General features: G+C 44.7%; 1 protein-coding gene across 1 annotated transcript in view; it reads right to left on the bottom strand.

Moving 5' to 3' along the window:
- The window catches only part of LOC119169130 (serine/threonine-protein kinase RIO3), a 247,094-nt gene that overhangs the window by 54,836 nt on the left and 169,562 nt on the right, over positions 1-22,696 (bottom strand). Inside the window, exon 7 of the mRNA XM_037420230.2 lies at positions 4,042-4,224. Coding sequence (XP_037276127.1) covers positions 4,042-4,224 — 183 coding nt within the window. The remainder of the gene's footprint in view (positions 1-4,041; positions 4,225-22,696) is intronic.

Raw genomic sequence — 22,696 nt, 5'->3', positions numbered from 1 at the left:
AGGGCATCGGCGAAATTATGGAAATGCTCTTATGGAAGTTGTGTTGTAGCAATGAAGAATAGTCTTGGGCCATAAACGGCTCACTCTAAACAGGTGGGACTGCAAGTGAACTTTGGCGTAGCTAGTGCAAGCTGCACTCAAATGTGCCCAGCAAGGCGCAGGGATATGGAATTGTAGCAAAATGACGCAGTGTGATCACCACTGACCTTACCTACTCCTAGCCCCTTTATTGTCACAGCATCAGCACTGTGCATCCTGTAACAGACCATTCACCCATACTCCCTAGACACTTGTCTCGTATGTACCGTGGCCTTGTCTTTCCCACCACCACTGAGCCCCACACATCATTCACTATGCCATCGTTCACCAATCAAAGTGCATTACGGCAAAGAATTTCTGTGCCTGTATTCCATTTACTTCCGTGTGTTATTTTCAATATGTTGCCAGCCCCAATGGCATTGGAATCGGCCTTAGAATTTCTTCTAGGGGCCAACTCAATGAAGACACCATTAACAATCAATAATTATGACTATAGAAAAGCTTGAGCAAATATCCAAATAATAGGGAGCCTAGAACAACGAGTTCACTCGGGGAAAAAAAAAGTGACATCATTTCATAAAATGGCAAGAAAACTTGTTATAACCTCGCCATTACACAAGCACTAAAGGGGCCCAGCAACACTTTTCCCAGTTACCATAGAATGGCTTCACTAAAGAAGTTTACTGCCTCCCATAATTGCCAAGTACGAGATACAGTGAAAGCTCGTTAATTTGAACTTCAATAATTCAAATTTATAGATAATCCGAACTGTAAGTTATGGTCCGGCCAAGCTCCATACAAGCCTATGAATAAAAAAGCCCGTTAATTCAAACGCGAGTAGGTTCTGCCGCGGATAATTCGAACTACGCGCCACGGCACCGGCGGCTTGGCAAGTCACTCGATAGCTGCTGCCCGAGTTACGAGGCGGCGTTGACAGGGAGCGGAGAGAAAAACGGAGAAACTGTCACGGAGGCCTGAGTGCAGAAAATAACACCACTTACTCTTCAACCCCCTCCCCCACAATCTCTCTCTCGCAGCGGCTGCCTGCTCTCCGTCTTACGTAACCTCCAAGATTTGTTTTTTTTTAAGCGTTGATCTCAGAGCCTTTGAAAAATCCTGCGTAGTTGTCGCTGTTAGACGACAGACGGCATGACCAGCACACAGCAAATCGAGTGCGTTGTAGCTTCGCCCAGCCTTCTCTGCAGTCTCTGTCTCGGGCGTGCGTCGTACACCTCGGTTGTTAGTGCCGGGAGTAGCTTCCGACTATCGCGATTCTTTGTGTTGGTGTTAGGCCTCGGCTAACGTTTGTTGCGGTAGCATCGATAGTAGCGTCTCGTCTGTCGTGATTCTGCTGCTCCGACTTGATGGCGTGTGCCCGCGGCAAATACCGTGTCAAAACACTTCAGGAGAAAGCTAATATTCTGCGGGAAGTGGACGCCGGACTCTTGCCTAAGCAAGATATCGCGAGAAAGCATGGGATACAGAAAACGACACTATCTACTTATATAAAAAATAGGAAGACTACTGAAGATGCCTTAGAGGCAGAAGTTGCGAGCAAAAGGAGGAGGTTGCGGCCCGCAAAGTATCCTGACCTCAAGAAAGCGCTTCTCATTTGGATAAAGAAAATGCGTTCGCAGCACATACCACTGAGTGGCCCAGTCATACTGGCAAAGGCAGCGGACTTCGCCCTGCAGCTAGACTACGACGACTTCACTGTTTCAGATGGGTGGTTGCACCATTCTCGCGAGCGCTACGACCTCGTTTTCCGTGCTGTGTCGGGTGAAATGAACGCCGTCAATATAAAAATGTGTCAAGGTTGGCGCTCCGAAGTGCTTCAAGGCTAGACGGAGAACTATTCTCCGCAGGACATATTTAATGCGGATGAAAGTGTCTTATTTTTCAAATCGCTGCCTGCCAAAACTATCACTTATAAAGGCGACAAGTGCACGGGAGGGAAGAAAAGAAAAGAACGAATAACTGTGATGGTTGCTGCGAACATGACCATGACCGAGAAGTTGCCTCTGTTTGTGATAGGCAAATCCAGAAGTCCTCGTTGCTTCAAGAACATCCGGTCCCTCCCATCAGACTACGCGGCTAACAAAAAGGCCTAGATGACGGGGGACTTGTTCGCGCAGTGACTGGGGAAGCTTGACAAGAAGTTCGAACGCTGTGGCCGCAAAGTCCTGCTTCTTGTGGACATCTGTACGGCTCATAAAGTCAATGTTGAGACTAAAGCCATTGAGCTGGCCTGCCTTCCAGTAAACATGAGAGCGATACTGCAGCCCAAGTACCAGATTATAATCAAAAATTTTAAATCATTTTATCGGCGTCATATGTTGGAACGAATTATTTTGCTATCACTACGAAGTGACGTTTCTGTGTGCACTACACATACTTGTGCGTGCTTGGGAGCAAAGGACAGCGCTTACGATAGGAAATTGCTTTCGCCACTGTGGCTTCAGCACCGAAGCTCTGCAAGCTGACGAGCCACCAGTGCTCGAGCACGGCGTCACCGCCCCCATGGCGGACATTTTGGAAGACGTCTGCTTTGCGGACTACGTCAATGTGGACTCAAGTGCAGTTGTGTGTGGTGCACTCACGGATGGCAACATAATATGTCAGGTGAGAAGTGCAGAACCTGTCGCTGCCAGTGACGATGATGAGGAGGAGGACGAAGCACCAGTGCAGCCCTCTGCTGCGGAAGTCATGGCCGGATTGAATGCCGCCCGTTTTTTCTTAAGTTTTGAAGAAGGCGGAGAAAAGACCTTCCGCTAAATTCACTTGTTAGAGCAAAAAGTGCTGGCTATCGCCATCAAGAAAAGAAGGCAGACCGCGATCACAGATTTTTTCAAAAAATAAATTGTTATGCCCTACTCGCAGTGTACTATCGTTGTTCTTCACTTTCGTTAGTTCGAACTTTCGTTAATTCAACTTGAGGTGGCTTCCCCTTGCGGTTCAAATTAACGAGCTTTTACTGTATGTAATTGCTTTATCTTCCCTCATCCCGACGAACGTGCTGGAAGCTAAGCAGGAAGGAAGGGAGGGAAAAGAAGTTAGACCACTTTTTTTTTCTATTCATGTGTGGCTAAGCTTGAGTGAGCCTTTTACGGACAGGCGCAATAACTATGCAGCCCACGATGCTCAAATCTGACAATGGACAGGATATCATTTGTAGAAAGAAAAAAACAATTTTCAGATAATTAGTTGTGAATTCCAGGCTGCTTCCTGTGTGTTCGAGGCTGTTTGGCTCGCGTGTTCTCAGGAGCCTCGTCGTACGATGAAGGTTTTTATGACCCTGCTGAAAGAGGTAGCAGCCTGCTTTTTGATACTGTCACCACATATCTCCAATAGTAGGATCAACATCACCTAATCTTTACTCCCTAGCAACAAAAAAAGCAGCATCACATTCTGGGGTGCTTCGAGTGTTCAATGCATTAGGATAATGTTTCTGTTCTGACTATGCCTAGTGGTGCAAGCAGGTCTAATTTGTCGACCAGGCACTTTTGTTGGTTTTACCGGAGCAAGACACAAAACAGCCTCCCTGAGGACTCATCACGGTCTGCTTCTCCAGGCCATATGCATTGCCGCAGAATAAAACTGTTACTCAATGTTCCCTACAAAACTGCCACTGAGAATATCACGGTGTTTCTAATCAAGAAGCTAACTATTACATTTTAGTCCACCAGCTAATTAACATGTCCTAGAGTATCCACGACTAGTTTGGAAGAGGGTTCTTATTTCTTTTTTTTTTTTTGATGAGCCCATATTTATGAATTTTCAGTAATACATTCTGGCAAATTAGTTGATTCATTGCTGTCAGGCATTCTAAAACTGCATGAAATAACCAGGACACAAGAAAACACTGCACTCACATTCTGTGTGCATAAATACCTGTTACAACAACCCACAAGAATGTTCTTCATGCAATGGTTCATTCTTATGACTGTTCTGTGCCTGGTGCAAAATGTGAGGCCACACTGTTCTGCTCATAGCAGCACTTACTTTCTCAGGTTGTGCATCTCCTTTTCTGCCCAGAGATGGATGACCTTCCGTGGGTTTAGCTTGTTAAAGCGCTCTCGAAAACGGAAGTCCTCACGGATGTACTGTTCCCGATTCTTGAACTCGTTCAGCGTTGTCTTGAACACCTTTACTGCACACTCCGGGGGCACCTTAAACTCCTCAGTCCTGCAGAAAAAAAAAAAGTCCCCTTACTTTGTAATTAAAGCAGTTCTCGAAGGAATGTGCTGATGCAAAAAAGCAAATATAAGCCAACATAGACTCCTGTTAAGGTGAATTTGAAGGGGTCGTGGCCATTTGTTCGTCTTATCAGTAGTTTGGCTTATAAGACGTGGCCTCCTGACATGTTGGCATGCTAACATGCCAAGTGTATTCAAATAAGTTTCTCAACAACACTGGATAGATTTACAATAGGGGATCGTTAATTAGTTAGATATAACAATGCCAGGACTGCGCGGAGGGTGCAACATAGTCACAGCGAAAGCTAGAAGAGCGGCCTTTCAGAGCCTTTTCTAAACACTTGTTTTTATTTTTGTTGACTTTCCCTTGTGGCTCATACCCACTGTGGGGATTGGCCAATAATTGAGTGGTCTTATAAAGTATTATTCGATTTTAGAGAAAAGGAAACTTATAAAATGAAAATGTTACAAACTTTAGAACAAAATTTCGACGATCACTGAGCTGTACCAGCTATGAAGATTTTGTATTATAAATAGATAATAACCTAGATAAAAACCTAATTAAAAAAAGGTATATGAATGTCGACACAGAAAAATAATAAGATTAGTTTGTCAGTCTTTTGGTTTCATTCAGATAATTCTGCACTGCCTCGCAAACACTCGCACTGGCAAACCCAGAAATAGAGGCTCTAAAGAAAGGAATCACGAGCATGGATAAATTCATTCCAATAGCACGTAAAGGATTTTCTTACTTGAATCTACAAGCTGTAGTAAATCGCCTACATGTCAAAAAGTAATGATCCATAGTTTCTGACTCGCCACAGACAGCGCACATTGAAGAAAGAGCCCGACCAGACCTGTGTTGGTAGAGATTTAGTTTCCGCACCCTACAGCGCAGCCTCGTAAATGCGACTAGTTTATGTGTGTCACAAAAGGATTAGCGCCAGGGGTATAAGTACCGGTATTCCATGAAATTTGTGAGTGTTGTACCGACAAAACTTTTCATAATGTTACGACTACGAAATCGCGCAGCCGTTATATAAGCGGATGGTAGAAAACACTGTAAAATTGGCCCACTTAATATGACTTCGCTAAAGATTCGGCCATTTCATTTAAGAGCAACCCTTTATGGCCCGGCACCCAAACTAATCTAACTTTTCTGAACGGGATTATTTATGTAGATAACGCCTTTATTGGGCAACTACTACAAGCACACTTGCTTGATACCCACTAGGGCATTAATAACAGAATGCTTTGGGTAGTGGGCCGGCATTCGCTATGCCATTTTTCGTCATTCTCCTGAGAAGTGCGCTATCCGGTAAACACTCGCCACGAATTTTGTGCCGATTGTTCATGCAGTGGCTGATGACAATCAGGAAATATGGCTGAAGTCGGTAGGTGCCACAGTTAATAGGGGAACAAGAACAAGCTTTTGTAATGGGTTGGAGCATTGGATGACCCACTCGTTACGCTATTCACAATGTGCGACGACTGGTTGTTCTTTCACTGTTTTAAAACGCTTTATAAGTCATATTAACGCAATTGTTTTCCCGACATCAAGCCTGCCTAAGGCAAGTTTGTCAACAAGTCTCAAGCACCGGTGTGGCTGAGTGGTAGAATGCTGGGTTGGCACCCAGCATTCCGGGTTTAAGCCCCACTGTGTCATTGGTGCTAGGTTGTTTTTTCTAATTTCACGCGATGTGGCTGTGGACACCAGCAGCAGCGGCGGCGGCGGACAACTGCGCGTGACCCTAGTTGCGATCTCATAACAGCTTTCGCTGTAAGAATATACAGGCCCCGAGAGCTTACCTGTATCAGACCATCACTTACAATAGGCGCATTCAGGAATGAGAACTGATTCTACATACACGCTGAAACAGAATGTTTTATTTGCATGAGAAAAAATTGCTTATCTTGGCCTGCTTCTTCATTTTCTAAATGAAGTTGAAAACACTGGTCTCGATCTTATCAAGGCTGTCTAGTTGCGACAGCCCAGTTGACTCCATGTCCGGCGAATGGATGCCGAACGCTGCCACAACTTCCGCGGTCTTGTTCGTCACTTGAGCTCTCAGCTGGGCATCCTGGGTCCCTGCGACCGCAGCTACGATGTCCTCGTCAGCGCAGGCTCGCAGTGACCTGAACATTGCAGTCCGCTTCCACGAAATCATCTGCAGACAGTTCGTGTGAAACAGCTATCAGGATGAGGGACGACAACTTGCGAAACGCGTTGTCTAAGCACTCGTCGTCATATTCACTGGTTTCCGCAAGTTCCGCCGTCCCACGACAATCTCCCGACGTATGCAGCTCGACCTCCTTTGCCTTGGTATATGCCTTGTTCTTCAACAACATACTAGGAGTGCTCCGTGGTATCCCGAAGTCGTCTGCGGCGATCGAACACTTCTCGCCCGCCTCAACCCGCTGATTAGCTTTCAACGTCGTCGCAAAGTCAAGGGTCTTGCGCTTCTTGACGCTGGCCATAACTACACGAAAATTCGACAATTCTAAGACTCAGCAGTGGCTTTGCACACCAAGCACACAAAAGAAGAATGCTGCACATGCGGTGGTACATAGACGACGCGACAATGAAAGCGGACTCTGCCAACAAAGCGCTCGGGAGACGATGGTTACTGGCGGTTAACAGCAACAGCGACGGTTAACAGCGATGGTTAACAGCAAAAGGCGCAAGCTGTGGTTGGCTGATCAAAACTCGCAAAACAGCAACTAAAATTAAAAGAAAAGGCGAATGGAGAAGGCCGTCAGCTCCTTTCTTCCTGCTCTTCAAGCCAACGAGAACACAGAGAAACCATGAGAGAAAGAAAAAAAAAAGCCGTTCCACAAGTTGGAGACCGTGCAGTTCGAGCCCTCTCGCCCATATCTTTTTTTGAGCGTTTCGGGTTTGGACAGAGGCGCAGGCCCGCTCAAAGGTCGACGGGTGCTGCGAGTGCCAAAGTGCACTTCCAACTCCATTGTGCAGTCGCGCTACCGGGGAGATCGTAGGGTGCGGTAAGTGCTGAAGCGCACCTTGCAGCTCACGCGGTGTTCGATGTGTCCGAAGGCAGAGAAAAATACGGTTCGATATAAACGTGCGAATTTCTATACTTTTACAAAGGAATTTCAAGGGGATAACTTGCGAGTTGGATATACCTAAAAGTTCTATATACATGGATTCGATATATCCGTGTGCGACTGTATTCATATTGCTTAGTGCTTTGGCAACACACGGCACATCCATTATGTACCGTTAGGCACCGTCGAAAAACCGTCTGCTAGCATCTCTACAAGGATAGGCCATGGAGAGGCTGAGCCACTCATTCACGTAGCTTTCTGACAGCTTTTTTTTTTTTTGTCAGCGTCGAACTGTCAGTGAACCTCATTGTGTTGCCACAAATTAACGAGGTCTGCGCACTGCAAAAATAATATAGATGGTAGCTGCATGAGGCACATTGCTTCGCAAAGCTGTACAGCTGTTCTCTAGTGACATGTATTTCTGATCTGAGGTAGGTGTTGCAAAAAATTGTTCATTGAAAAGGAGACGAATTTCTTAAACTTCTCAGATGACCTTCTGCAGCAATACATCTTCATTGTATTTCCTACTGCAATTATGATAACATGCTTCAGATATCGAAACAATTTTCTTTTTGTGCGACCTGTGCAATGCTATGCTGCACTCGTCAACTCATTTCTTCAGCCACAGATATCTCTACACCCTTTGCAATAGCGTGTGTCGTAGTTTTTATTTTAATAAACAAGTACTACGAACATATGCGTGAGCAGTGCACTGCTAACCAACAAAACTACTGATCGTACGTTTCAGTTGTATGCGGATAAAGCGTCCCGAGTAACGCTGTTTTAATACACACTGGCTGCTTGTAATGCCTTGTAGCCATAGTCTATCGCACGTATAGTGTGCTGTTGTTCTGGTTTTCTTGAATGCTATACATGTGGGTTCATAGACTTATCTTTCTAAAACATCGTGCTTTTTGCTTCCACACCATGGAGGCATGCATTATCGCACGCTGTAGAATCTTGCAAACATCATAAAAACATACAAGTGTCCAGGAGCAGCAGAAAAATGAGTACGACGACCTACTGAAAAAGTAGCCCCATCTACAGTACAGCAGAAATAGAAGAAAAAAATGAAAGACGATAGTGTAAGGAGAAGGGCAGAAGCGGCGTGCTGACCATATACGTACTTCGCACACACTGCCTTGCGAAGCTTACAGTGAGGTGGCTGTGTAAATTTTGTGAATAGGTCTTCAGTTTTTCAATTTTTTTTTTCAGTTTATTTCAGTTATTAGTACAGAAAAAGGAACAGTATACAAAGTATATATACAGGAGGAGGTCCGAAAGCACAAGGCTGCAGGGGGACCTCCTGTTCAAAATGGAATTACAAAATTTACTCAATTAGCAGTAGCAGCGAAAACAGAGAGATGAGTAAGTTGATAAAACCAACACTAACTAAGAAACAAGTAAAAAGAAGAGTGGAATAAACAATATAACAAGATAAAAACATCTAGTAGTTTATCAAGTACGAATACAATTGTTTTTTAAATGTGCCAATAGTCGAGTATTGCTTGATGTGAGATGGCAATGAATTCCATAATGATAATGCTGAGAAATATGCAGTGTGGCGACCAAAATTAGTGCGGATAGTAGGAAGTAGAAAATTTCCATTTGAAGCGAATCTAGTACGGTTTAAGTTAGACAAAGCATTAGGATAAAAGACGCTTGATGGGACAAGATGGTGCAAGGATTTGAACAGCATGATAATGAGGTGATATTTAAATAAACTAACAGTAGAAAGTATTTCGAAGTTACGAAGTAATGATGATGCACTAGAAAGATATGAACTGAAAGTCATTAGTATGATGGCTTGATTTTGAATGTGCTAAATGGGAGATAAGTGGGTGAGGTATGTATTTCCCAAAGTGGTGATGCAATAATTAATATGGCTGTGAATAAAAGCATAATATAACTTGATTAGAGTTGAAATGTTAAAGTAGTAATGTGCTCTGATTAGAATCCTGACACCAAATGCTAGTTTTTTGCGCAAATGAATAACATGATTAGAGTATTTTAGGTTGCTGTCGAGAACGATTCCTAAGAAAGAGCATTCACTGTCAGGGTTAATGAGTGAGCCATTTAGTTTAATAGAAATTTGGGAGGGAAGAACTTTGTTAGCTGAGTGGAATATCATGAACTTAGTTTTCTTAGGGTTAATACTGAGGGAATTTGTGAGACACCAGCTTAAGATGTTATTTAGATCTTTTTGTAATTTTAGCGTTAAAGAGTCAATTGATTTACCAGTGGCAAGTATTGTAGTGTCATCGGCATAAAGAAAAGGCAGAGAGAGAGTAACTGAGAGGGGAAGGTCATTCATGTAAATTAAAAATAAAAGCGGGCCAAGGATGGACCCTTGAGGAACACCCTGATTAGTAGTAAGAAAATCTGATAAAGTAGAGCGAACATAAACAGCCTGCTGTCTATTACAGAGGTAACTTTTAATGAGTGTAAGGGCAGGTCCAACAATACCAATGGCCGTGAGTTTGGTTTCCGGGATGCTGTGATTAAGTGAGTCGAAAGCTTTGGTTAGGTCAATGAACAATGCTCCAGCTAATTCACCAGAATCAATAGCTTTTTTAATCTTATCAGTGAAAGTTAACAATGCAAGATTAGTCGAGAAAGCAGGTCGAAAACCAAACTGACTAGGAGTTAAAATGAAAAACTTAGACAAGTAATTAGTTATACGTTTCTCAATACACTTTTCTATTATTTTACTAAAAGATGATAGGATAGCTATGGGGCGATAATTAGATATGAAAGTTCTCTCGCCTTTTTTGAACACTGGTATTATTTTGGCCTGTTTTAGTTGAGATGGGAATGTACCTGTCTTGAATATTAAATTGATAATGCGGGATAGAGGGACGGCAATATGGTTGGCAATTAGCTTAATGTAGGACGAGTGAATTCCGTCCAGTCCAGGAGAAGTTACTTTGGGATTATGAATAATGCTGATAATTTCGTTAGGGTCTGTTGGGAAGAGGTAGAAAGATTGTGAAGAGCGGACCTGAGATCTATTGGACAATGGGGGTGTACTAGAAGCTTGTTTACAGTAAAATGAGTTGAATTCATTCGCAATGTCAATTGGCTGATCTAAGACACGGTCAGCAATTTGAAGCTCAGTGATAGTTAATTCGGACGTGTTCTTGTTTAGAAAGGAGTTAATAATTTTCCATTGTTCTTTAGAGTTGTTGCCAGCTCGCGCTATTTTTTCTTCGTAATAACTTTTTCTAGCTGCTTTTAAGAGTCTATTGAGAGTATTAGAATAGAGGGTGTAATGATGTTTTAGATTCATATTGAAAGGACGGCGTTTGACTTTTTTGTAGAGGTTTTCTTTTTTAAGCATCCATGTCAATAGACTGTTCGTTATACAGGGATTATGGGGTGCTGAGTATATTCTTTTACATTTTACTACCGTGACGCTATCATGAATGCATTTGCATATGCGAGACGAAAGAAAATCAAAAGCTAAGTTGGCATCAGTGCATGTTCCAATGAAAGACCAGTCGACATTTGTTACGCGGTTCACATACTCTTCTTTGTTTAGAATTGATTTAGAAAATCTTAAATCGCGATTATGCTTCAAGTTTTTACATGAGAAGAAAACAGCGTAATGGTCAGTAATATTTACTTTAAGGACACCACTGTGTTCAGGTGAAAGAAAGTTAGACAGAACATGGTCAATGAGTGTGCTACTGCGGCCAAGAATGCATCTAGTTGGAAGTGTGATTAAGGACTTGTAACCAAAACCTTGGTAACAATTTGCATATTCAATGCGATTGGAAGTATCTTCAAGTAAATCAATGTTTAAGTCACCCACAATAACAACATTTTTACGTTCACATGATAATGTTTCAAGGACAGCATAGAGACTTGAACAGAACTCAGAAATGAGTGTGCGAAAAGAACTCAGAAATGAGTGTCTTGTGCCACGGAACCAATTTACTGCGGACATGTGCAGCAGCATCGGTGGCATTGCTTATACACGTATAAATATAAGTCTTTGCTTTTGTCATCTGAAACACTGACAAGCTATGTTGATCAACCATGCTCTCACTTGTAAATGCATGCAATGTTGGCCGTCTGTTTTAAAGTGCATATATTGTAATATTGTAATGCACAGTTCGAAGAACACTTTTAATAGACCAACATAGGTAGGGCGAACTTGTGCCCGAAAATGATAATGAAGCTAGAACGAAATCTCCTAGCAGTCTCAAGGACTCACTTCTTTTTCTTTTCCCCGCCTTCTTTTTTTTTTGTGTCGAGCGCGGGTCGCATGCAGGTGGGTCCCACAGGTCCGTTCGCCGGAAGCCATCCGGAGGGCATATATATCAGCTAGCTCGCGTAACTTGAAGTCACATGGTGTCATTGTCCCCCTTCCATGAGTGCATCATACCGATACTTGTGCCAAAATGGTTGCATGGCGGTCATTTATAACACCTGTCGTAGTTAACACTGAACAACGAGGTGTCCTCGACGTCTAATCGCCTGTCGCAATACGGTTTCATCCTGATGACATGCACAGTTGCCGTGCGATGCCGCCGGCGTGATGAAATATACTGTCCCTCTGGCATAACTTCGTAGTAGAGCGAGCTGACGCCGCGGAGCACTCTGTATGGACCGAATAACGGCAAAGCAGTTTTTCCGATAGGCCACACATTCGTATGAGAATATACACCCATAGCATGTCTCCTGGTGCCTACTGAACGTATTTTCATCGCAGATTGTATCGGTGCATGTCGGTTTTCTGCTGTCGAAAGTACGATATCGTGCCAGCTGTCTGGCTTCTTCTGCTCTTTGTATGTAGTCGTGAACATCATAGTCCTTCTCGGACGTCTCGTCAATAGGCAACATTGCATCTAAAGGTGTCATTACCGCCCGGCCAAAAACGAGTTCGAATGGCGTAATTCGTGTTGTCTCTTTTGCATCACGGTGTTTTAAGCGAATGTTGCATAGGATAATATTTTATCCCAAGTACAGTGTTCTATACCCATGTACATCGACAACATATCAGCCAGTGTTCTGTTCAGTCGTTCGGTAAAACCATTCGCTTGAGGATGATATGCCATCATTTTCTTATGACAGGTGTGGGTCAATTTCTTAATAGATTTCATCAGGTTGGCCGTAAATGCAGTTCATCGGTTCGTGATCAACGCTATTGGAGCTCCATGCCGCAGTACGATGCTGGAGACGAAAAATTCAGCTACTTCAGCGGGTGATCCTCTAACAAGTGTCTCGGCATATCAAACTAGATAGTCGGTCACAATTATTACTTACCGTTTTCATGACGACGATAAAGGAAATGCACCTAGTTAGTCCATTCCCACTTGTGTGAATGAGGCCTCTAGTGGTTCTATAAGTTGAAGGAGACCTGCTGGTTTTAGAGGTGGGGTTTTACGACTTTTGCAGTCCCGGCAAGTTCTGACAGTGTCGTACAGAGCTGAGCAACTTCGCCCAGTAGTAATTAGTGCAGATGTGGACTAACATTCTGCTTACTCCAAAATGTCTAGCTGATGAATCGTTGTGGCAAGCCTCCAAAATCTCTGGTTGCAGAAGTGAAGGGACGTCGAGCAGGAATGACGCTGTATTCTTGTCAAAGTTCCTTTTAAACACTATTTCGATTCGTGCAACTAACGCTGACAAGCCACAAGCAAAAGCTTGTGAAACATCTACAGACTGTCCTTGCAGGTACTTGAGCTTGGAGTTGGATTGCTGATGATGTGCCATCTCTGATGGAATCCCAGCTCCCAAGAAAACAAAGTCTTCCCCGTCTCGGTGGAAACAGAAGCAGCAGGTTGAAATGGAGCACGTGACAAACTATCCACGTCACTGTGCTTGCGACCTGACTAATATACAAGTGTGATATCATACTCTTGTAATCACAGGCTCCATCGTGCGAGCTGTCCACATGGGTCCTTGAGATTACCCAGCCAGCCTAGCGAATGATGGTCGCTTATAGCTCGAAAAGGCCTACCATATAAATATGGTCAAAACTTGCTGATAGCCCATATCACGGCAAAGCATTCTTTATCGATCACAGAGTAGTTCACCTAAGTTTCCGAAAGAGAGCGACTGGCCTATGCAATGACTCGTTTTTATTCATTTTGCTATTGGATGAGTGCGGCCCCAAGACCTAAATTGCTTGCATCCATGTGAACATCAATTTCCACTTCTTCGTCAAAATGCACCAGAACAGGATGATTTTGAAGAAATTTCCGTAGTTAATTGACGGCATCTTACTGTTCATCAAGCCATACAAAAGGCATGTCCTCTTTTGTCAGCCGCATCAGTGGTTCAGAGATTCGTAAAATAATTTTTAAAGAACCGTCGGTAGTAAGTGCAGAGAGCTAAAAATCACCTAACAGCCTTTTTGTTTGTTGGCATCGAAAATTTCACTACGGCCTCATTCTTTTCGGGGGTCTGGGTGGACGCCTTCTGCACTGATGACGTGGCCGAGAAAAAGGAGCTCACGGAAGTGGAAAATGACATTTCTGCAGTTTTATCGTCAAGCCAGTTAGCTTAATAGCAGTGAGCACGGCCCAGAACCTTTCCAAATGTTGCATGAAAGTAGCAGAGAAGACTACAACATCGTCGAGATAAACCAGGCACAACTGCCATTTTAGACTGGAAAGCATTGTGTCCATCATCTGTTGGAATGTGGTAGGTGCTGAATCTTTGCGAAAACGAAGTACCTTGAAGTCATAAACCGTCTGTTGTGTCAAATGCCATCTTTTCCAGATTTCTTTCGTCAACTTCTATCTGCCAATATCCACTTTTAAGATCCAGTGAGGAAAACACCTGGCATTTCACAGCCTATCCAGAGTGTCATCAATGCTTGGAAGAGGATAAACATCTCTTTTGGTGACAGCGTTGAGCTTCCAGTAATCAATGCAGAAACGTAGGGTTTGGTCTTTTTTTCTTAACAAGGACTACAGCTGATGCCCATGGGCTTGACGTAGGCTGGATTATGTCCTCCTTGAGCATTTAATTAACCTGATCACAATAGCTTCTTTTTCTCTTGTTGACACTCGGTGGTGTGATGCAGGTTTACGGTCGAGTAAATTGTTGCTCGGAGAGAAAGCCTTGGAGCTAAGAAATTATGACGCTGTTTAAAGCAAGAAAAGTAGAAACTTTAAGCGTAATTAAGGAGAAAAAAGATAAAGTTGCAATGTACACACACCGAGTCTAAGCTGACAAACTAAAACATGTCCTATAAGTTGCCCAGCTATAATGTTTGTGAAAATTAACAGTCGCCGGTGGCGCTGATGGTGACGGTGGATTGAGGCGGCGGACGCTGGCGATGTCTCAGCAACTGGAGTTACGCGCTGACCAGCACGTCTACGCTTGATGGAAGACGAGGTAGCCCTTACCCTAGCGAGAACTGCGGCTACTTACCGATGCTGGCTCATTGCGAGGAGGTGATCACTACCCGGAAGGTTCCAACGGTCACGACCCGAACACTGGAAGGCAGCGTACCTTCCAGTACACCATGGGCAGCTGGAGCGTCCTGGCCTTGCTATAATGTTTGTGAAAATTAACAGTCGCCGGTGGCGCTGATGGTGGCGGTGGCTTGGTGGATTGAGGCGGCGGATGCTGGCGATGTCTCAGCAACTGGAGTTACGCGCTGACCAGCACGTCTACGCTTGATGGAAGACGAGGTAGCCCTTACCCTAGCGAGAACTGCGGCTACTTAGCAATGCTGGCTCATTGCGAGGAGGTGATCACTACCCGGAAGGTTCCAACAGTCACAGCCCTAATACTGGAAGGCCGCCTACCTCCGAGTACACCATGGGTAGCTGGAGCGTCCTGGCCTTGCCTGACTTCACGCGTTCGGGTCAAGAGCCCGACACCACAGTCGCGCGACACCCAAGATCTTCACTCCAGCCTGCTCGATCATGTTCTGTCCTCGACTCGTCTTGGGCTGTCCTCCTCTTCTTTGCCCTCTACCTTGGCCGTGCAACCTTTCGCACAAACTTTCTCTTCCATTTGACGGGCCGCAGTTTCATGCGTGACGTTTCGCGACGACGTCATCATCGTCTCTCCACCGCTTAATCGAGAAGCACCACTGCCGACGCCTCTGGGCATGCTGTACATAACACCACGGTGCCACCACACTTCGCAGACACCACCACGTACGTCACTATACTACACCACAGTGGAGATGCTAGTATATTAACTTCACTGACTCGTCGACATTGATGAGATGTTTGGCGATAAGAGTGCGTCGAACTTCAGATGACAATGAGAAACATTCGGCGAATTCCTTCTAACCACAGTGGAGATGCTGGTATATTGACTTCACTGACTCGTCGACATTGATGTGATGTTTGGCGATAAGAGTGCGTCGAACTTCAGATGACAATGAGAAACATTCAGCGAATTCCTTAGAAGGCCCTCTATTTGCTCTTTTTGGCTTGGTAGTAGCCCTGGCACAATAAGGCTGGTGACGTGCGTGAAACTCCGTATTAAGACTCTTGCTGTGCATAATCCAGTTGGGTCGATGAAGTGCCTTCTTGCCGTGCGAACTTGTGGTCTGTCCCAAGGAGGCAGCACTTTCTTCAGTATTTAAGAAAGTCCGCTACTTATCACTGAATAATCTGCGCCCATGCGTGTTGCAGAAGTGTGAGCCCCTTTTTTTCGCTGTACATTCCATTCTAATATTAACAGATCGGACTCGATGGTGTCTCGAAAGGATGAAATTTGCGAGTTCGGACTCTAGGTAGATGTCATGCTCTCCCGAGGCAGCACACAAATGAGGCTCAGTTCAGTTGCCAACTGACATAAGCGGCCAGCAGCAAGTATTTTAATAATCACAAGAGCGATAAAAAGCGTCATCTTGAGGCGCTATGTGAAACTGATTAGTCTGCAGGCAGCAACATAACATTTCTTCCCCCCTTGATAAAAGAAGTACAAGAAGCGAAACAAACAAACAAAAATTTACGAGGCTATAATGGGCCATCACAGAGTTCAGCTTGATTCACAGCGTCCACTGCAGGACAAAGGCCTCTCCCATGTTCCGCCAGTTAACCCGGTCCTGTGCTTCCTGCTGCCAATTTATACCCGCAAACTTCTTAATCTCATTTGCCCACCTAACTTTCTGTCTCCCCCTAACCTGCTTCCCTTCTCTGGGAATCCAGTTAGTTACCCTTAATGACCAGCGGTTATCCTGTCTACGCGCTACATGCTTGGCCCATGTCCATTTCCTCTTCTTTATTTCAACTATGATATCCTTAACCCCCGTTTGTCCCCTAATCCACTCTGCTCTCTTCTAGTCTCTTAAGGTTACACCTACCATTTTTCTCGCTGCGTCGTCCTCAATTTAAGCTGAACCCTCTTTGTAAGTCTCCAGGTTTCTGCTCCGTAGCTAAGTACCGGCAAGATACAGCTGTTATATACCTTCCTCTTGAGGGATAGTGGCAATCTACCTGTCATAATTTGAGAGTGCCTGCCGAATGTGCTCCATCCCATTCTTATTCTTCTAGTTACTTCAATCTTGTGGTTTGGCTATGTGGTTATTACCTGCCCTAAGTAGACATAAGTCTTTTACAACTTCAAGTGCACTATTACCTATCTCGAAGGGCTGCTCTTTTCCGAGGTTGTTGTATATTACTTTCGTTTTCTGCAGATTAATTTTAAGACCCACCTTTCTGCTCTCCTTGTCTAACTCCGTAATCATGAGTTGCAATTCGTCCCCTGAGTTACTCAGCAATGCAATGTCATCGGCGAAGCGCAGGTTACTAAGGTATTCTCCATATCCTCTTATCCCCAACTGTTCCCATTCTAGGCTTCTGAAAACCTCCTGTAAGCACGCGGTAAATAGCATTGGGGAGATTGTGTCCCCCTGCCTTACACCCTTTTTGATTGGTATTCTGTTACTTTCTTTATCAAGCACTATGATAGCAGTTGATCCCCTGTAGATTTTTTCCAGAATGTTTATATATACTTCATATACGCCCTGATTCCGCAGTGTCTGCATGACGGCTCATATTTCTGCTGAATCAAACGCCTTCTCGTAATCTATGAAGGCTATGTATAGTGGTTGGTTATACTCTGAGCATTTTTCTATTACCTGATTGATACTATCAATCAGGTAATATCAATCAATCAGCTTGATTACTGGGCACATAATGCATAGCTGGTTTTCGCACTCGCGAGCTGCGGCGAAGTGGAGTCTGAAAACAGGCCCCTGGCTTTGAGGCATCCAGCAGCGCACTGCCACAACCACCCAGATCACTGGTGACACATGTGCCCTCGAATTCGCCAAACAAGGCCTCCATACTTACAGGGGTGCCATTGATTGATTTGTGGGGTTTAACGTCCCAAAACCACCCTATGGTTATGAGAGACGTCGTAGTGGAGGGCTCCGAAAATTTCGACCACCTGGGGTTCTTAAACGCGCACCCATATCTGACTACACGGGCTTACAACATTTCTGCCTCCATTGGAAATGCAGCCGCCACAGCCGGGAATTGATCCCATGACCTGCGGGTCAGCAGTTGAGTACCTTAGCCACTAGAACACTGTGGCGGGGCTTGCAGAGGTCTCAGTGTTTTCTGTGCGTAGGACGTGGCAGCACTTGCAGCATCTAGAGGCACAGCTGGTTTCATGCTTGAAGCATCAGGAGGGTCTGTGTGGGAGCCACCAGAATACTCTGACAGCATCGTGAACTTTCTTACAGCGCAACACCAGAAAAAATACAGGACAGGGAAGGAGTAGAACAGAAAGAAAAGACGGCGCTGACTCACAACTGTTGTTTATTGGAAAAAACGGGGTGAAAAATATTGGCAATATATATAGGTCCCGGCAGCCTACACCACAACATGTGCAGAATACGAGGTGCACCGAGGTGGCGTTATCACACTCATGGCAATAAAAAAGCATGGCCTAAATAACTTAATTCTTTTTCATGCAGTGTGACGGATGGTTCACTAACGCACTTGCTACCCCTAATCTTTATATGATATGCCTCAGCGATTTCTCTAGTTATCTGGTTAGGATGTTTGAAGATGATGGTGGTTCTCTCAAAAATGGGACGACAACCGCATGACCTGCAATGTTCCGGCAGATGAAGTCGCGCGATCCCTTGAAGAGATAACTCATGTTCTCTTAAACGAACATTCACACATCGTTTCGTTTGTCCCACGTACTCCCTGCCACACGATAATGGAGTTAAATACACAGCTTTCTTTACGCATGCGATGTATTTGTTTTTATGATTCACAGCGCATCTCCCTTTGGCCTGTTTGTTCCTCAGCGCATTATCAACCATCGGGCAAATGCGACCTACCTTATGTTTGGCGGAAAAAAGAACGTCGACACCATACCTTGAGCCTACATTTTTCAACCCATGCGCCAATTTGTGTACATAAGGAAAAACTGCTCTTTTTCTTTTTCCATCAGAATTTTCTTGAGCTCCTCTGCGTTTCACGAGCTTAATGCTCCGAACCATAGACTCACACACAGACGAAATCACTAAGGCCGCTAGTTGATTTTCTTTGTGAAAACAAACTGCATGTACTAGTAGCCGACAAAGAGGGATACTTTGCCATTATGAATTCTGAAGCGTATTCACAGAAGAGCGAGGCCGCAGTTAAGAAAAATTTCAGCCGTGTCAGTGTTAAGACCACAGAAGTAAAACACCGAGCGCTTTCCTTGTTAGAAGGAATGAATCTGCAACGTTTGGCAGCCAGCGTAAAGAGGGCGAAAAACCTGGAGTTAGAAGTTTTCTTTACGGTGAAATCGCACAAGGAAGACATGCCTTTCCGGGCCATAGTCTCGGAAAAAGGTAGCTGGCAGTTAGATATTTCACGTTTTCTGCAAAAGAGCCTAGCTTGCCTGAATATTGTTGACCCTTTCCGCATACCGAATTCGGATTCTGTGTGCGAGTACCTCAAAAATAACTCGATGAGCCTACGTAGTGCCTTCAGTGTTGACGTGGAAAATTTATATTATTCCCTTCCGCATTGCCAGGTTATGGAATGCGTAAAAGCCTGCATTGTGTTTGACAACGATGAACAATCTTTCATCGATGGTTGCGGTATTTCTTTAGAATCATTTCTTGAACTTTTGTCATTTTACCTTGAAAGTACCTTTGTGTCGTGGCGGGGGGATCTTTATGTACAAAAGTCTGGTGTCTGCATAGGGTCCAGCGTGGCCCCTATTATTAGTGACATTATTTTAGGCTACATTGACAGGCAGCTGGAAGGTCACCTTAGTAAGTGCTGCAGTGCTGTTTTTCGTTACGTCGATGATTTTGTAATTTTTTCCCACAATGACATTCACCATAAGGACATTGACCACATTCTTAAATTGTTCAGTCAGCATGGTATAGGCCTCACCTTCACCCACGAAGTCAGTAAGGATTACGAGCTACAGTTTCTTGACCTAAAGCTAACGTTTGGTAAAGATCACTTGTGTTGGAAATATGAGCCAAGATCAGTCAAGCCTATCTTAAACTATAAGTCTGGCCATTCTAAGATTGTGAAGAGAGCGATTGCAAAGACAATTTTAAATGCGTCGCTCAGGAAATCATGTGTGCACGTGTCGAATACTGCTTTTAATAACCAGGTAAAACGCTTAGTAGATGCTGGGTATCCCGACAAGGTGATTTCGTCTGTGTGTGAGTCTATGGTTCGGAGCATTAAGCTCGTGAAACGCAGAGGAGCTCAAGAAAATTCTGATGGAAAAAGAAAAAGAGCAGTTTTTCCTTATGTACACAAATTGGCGCATGGGTTGAAAAATGTAGGCTCAAGGTATGGTGTCGACGTTCTTTTTTCCGCCAAACATAAGGTAGGTCGCATTTGCCCGATGGTTGATAATGCGCTGAGGAACAAACAGGCCAAAGGGAGATGCGCTGTGAATCATAAAAACAAGTACATCGCATGCGTAAAGAAAGCTGTGTATTTAACTCCATTATCGTGTGGCAGGGAGTACGTGGGACAAACGAAACGATGTGTGAATGTTCGTTTAAGAGAACATGAGTTATCTCTTCAAGGGATCGCGCGACTTCATCTGCCGGAACATTGCAGGTCATGCGGTTGTCGTCCCATTTTTGAGAGAACCACCATCATCTTCAAACATCCTAACCAGATAACTAGAGAAATCGCTGAGGCATATCATATAAAGATTAGGGGTAGCAAGTGCGTTAGTGAACCATCCGTCACACTGCATGAAAAAGAATTAAGTTATTTAGGCCATGCTTTTTTATTGCCATGAGTGTGATAACGCCACCTCGGTGCACCTCGTATTCTGCGCATGTTGTGGTGTAGGCTGCCGGGACCTATATATATTGCCAATATTTTTCACCCCGTTTTTTCCAATAAACAACAGTTGTGAGTCAGCGCCGTCTTTTCTTTCTGTTCTACTCCTTCCCTGTCCTGTATTTTTTCTGGTGTTGCGCTGTAAGAAAGTTCACGATGGATCCTAACCAACTGGCCCGACTTACCGTCTTACTACTCTGACAGCTCAGGCTGCCACGGCACAGCCTGCGGATGATCATGGTGCCGTGTCCGTTAGCGGCCATCTGGTAGTCTTTGCACTGCTACATATCCTTTGTCCGCTTCTACCATTGTCGGTACCCAGGCAGGACCTGGACGAAAATTATTAGCGAAAACAGCCGTTCCTGGCGGTGTGACTACAGCTCCTACCAATCCTCTGTTGACCTGGAGACTCTGAGAGATTCGTTGAGACATCACCGTGGTCCGTAGTCAAGCCATAGTAAGTCTAATGCCGTTTTCTACTTTCGGCCCATGAGAAATTCAGTGGGACTATAACCCGTTACTTCATGCAAAGTGGTCTGGTATGTGAGCAAAATTCTGGCTATCTGTACTAGCAAATCATCTCCTGGCTGCGCTTTCTTCAGCTTATGTTTAATGGTCTGTACTGCACGCTTCGCTGCTCCATTAAACGCTGGGTTGTACGGTGGTACAAGAATTTGTCGGATGCTGTTTTTACCCAAGATTTTGTATTCTTCACTCAGAACGCTGGGCCATTGTCGGATACGACTACATCAGGGACTCCATGCGTAGCAAACATTTTTCGCAGGCAACTAGTAGTGGCTACAATCAATGGGCTGGATACGGGGAACACTTCTGTCCGGTTTGAGTATGTGTCGACCGCTATGAACAAGTGCGCATTCCTTAGTGGTCCAGCACAGTCTACATGAATACGGGACCAGGGTCTCTCCAGGAACAGCCATGGCTTGATTGGCACCCGTCTCGGCGCTCGCTAATTTTGTTGGCAGGTGTGGCATGCATGCACCGCTGCCGTGACGTCATCGTCCATGGCTGGCTGTCGAGCATCGCTATGGGCCACCACTTTAATTTTCACCACTCCTGGATGTCCTTCATGTAGAAGTCGCAGCACGTCGACCTGCATAGATAAGCGCACAACCATCCTGCTTTTCAGCAGAATGCAATCACTCTGCACAATATTTTCATGAAGGCGAGTGGCGTATTCTTTCCATGGAGATTCTAGGGGAACTCCCCTACCAGCCCAAAGTGCTTTGCGAAGGTGTGACAGCAGCGGGTCTTTGCTTGTAGCGGCTGCAGTAGCTTGAGCTGACATCACTCTGGGGTAAATACCCTTGAAGCATAAAAATCTCCGACAGATTCTTGATTTGAAAGTCAGCTCTTGGTAGCAGACGTCGGCTCCGAGCATCGCCGTGTGGAATGTGAACACCAGGTCTGTACTTCAACACGTAATCATAGCCCGACAGGAAAAGTGCCCAGCGGAGTAGTGGAGGTGAACAAGACTCTAGAATCAACTTGCTTGCCGCCAGAAGCCCCAAAAGTGCCGCCAGAAGCCCCAAAAGTGCCCCAAAGCCCCAAACGTGGCTTGTGATCGGTTGCTATCCCGAATCGCCGTCCCCAAAGGTACTGCTTGAAACGTGTTACCCCGAACACATCTGCTAAGGCTTCTTTATCAAGCTGGCTGTAGTTTGGCTTTGCTGTGGCCAAGCTTCCGGATGGAAAAGCGATCGGCCGCTCTTCTCCCGAAGCTTCCCGCTGGGCTAGAACTGAGCCAAGACCTTATAGCGATGCGCCTGTTACAAGCACTGTAGGCTTCCTTGGGCCAAAGTGCACCAATGCCTTTGCAGATGCCAAGAGCTGCTTACTTTCACATAAGGCCTCCTCCTGAAGTGGTGGCCAGGTCCATAGTGTACCTTGTACTAATAGACCATTCAATGGATTGAGTACCGCTGACAAGCGAGGGGAACACTCCCAAAAGTATGCCATGCCTCTACAATTTGTAGAGGCATCTGTTAAAAACTGTATTGGTCTTGTATATTTTTTGTTTGTACAACACCGTTTTTGCTCATGCGCAGTAATCATAATGTGCTGAAAAGAGTATATGTTCCGTTTATTTATTGAATCAAAATTAGTTGGTAGTGTGCGCTGGTC

The sequence above is a fragment of the Rhipicephalus microplus genome, chromosome 2 (assembly GCF_043290135.1).
Source record: "Rhipicephalus microplus isolate Deutch F79 chromosome 2, USDA_Rmic, whole genome shotgun sequence".
Taxonomy (NCBI): domain Eukaryota; kingdom Metazoa; phylum Arthropoda; class Arachnida; order Ixodida; family Ixodidae; genus Rhipicephalus; species Rhipicephalus microplus.
This window is presented reverse-complemented; position numbering and strand designations above follow the sequence as displayed.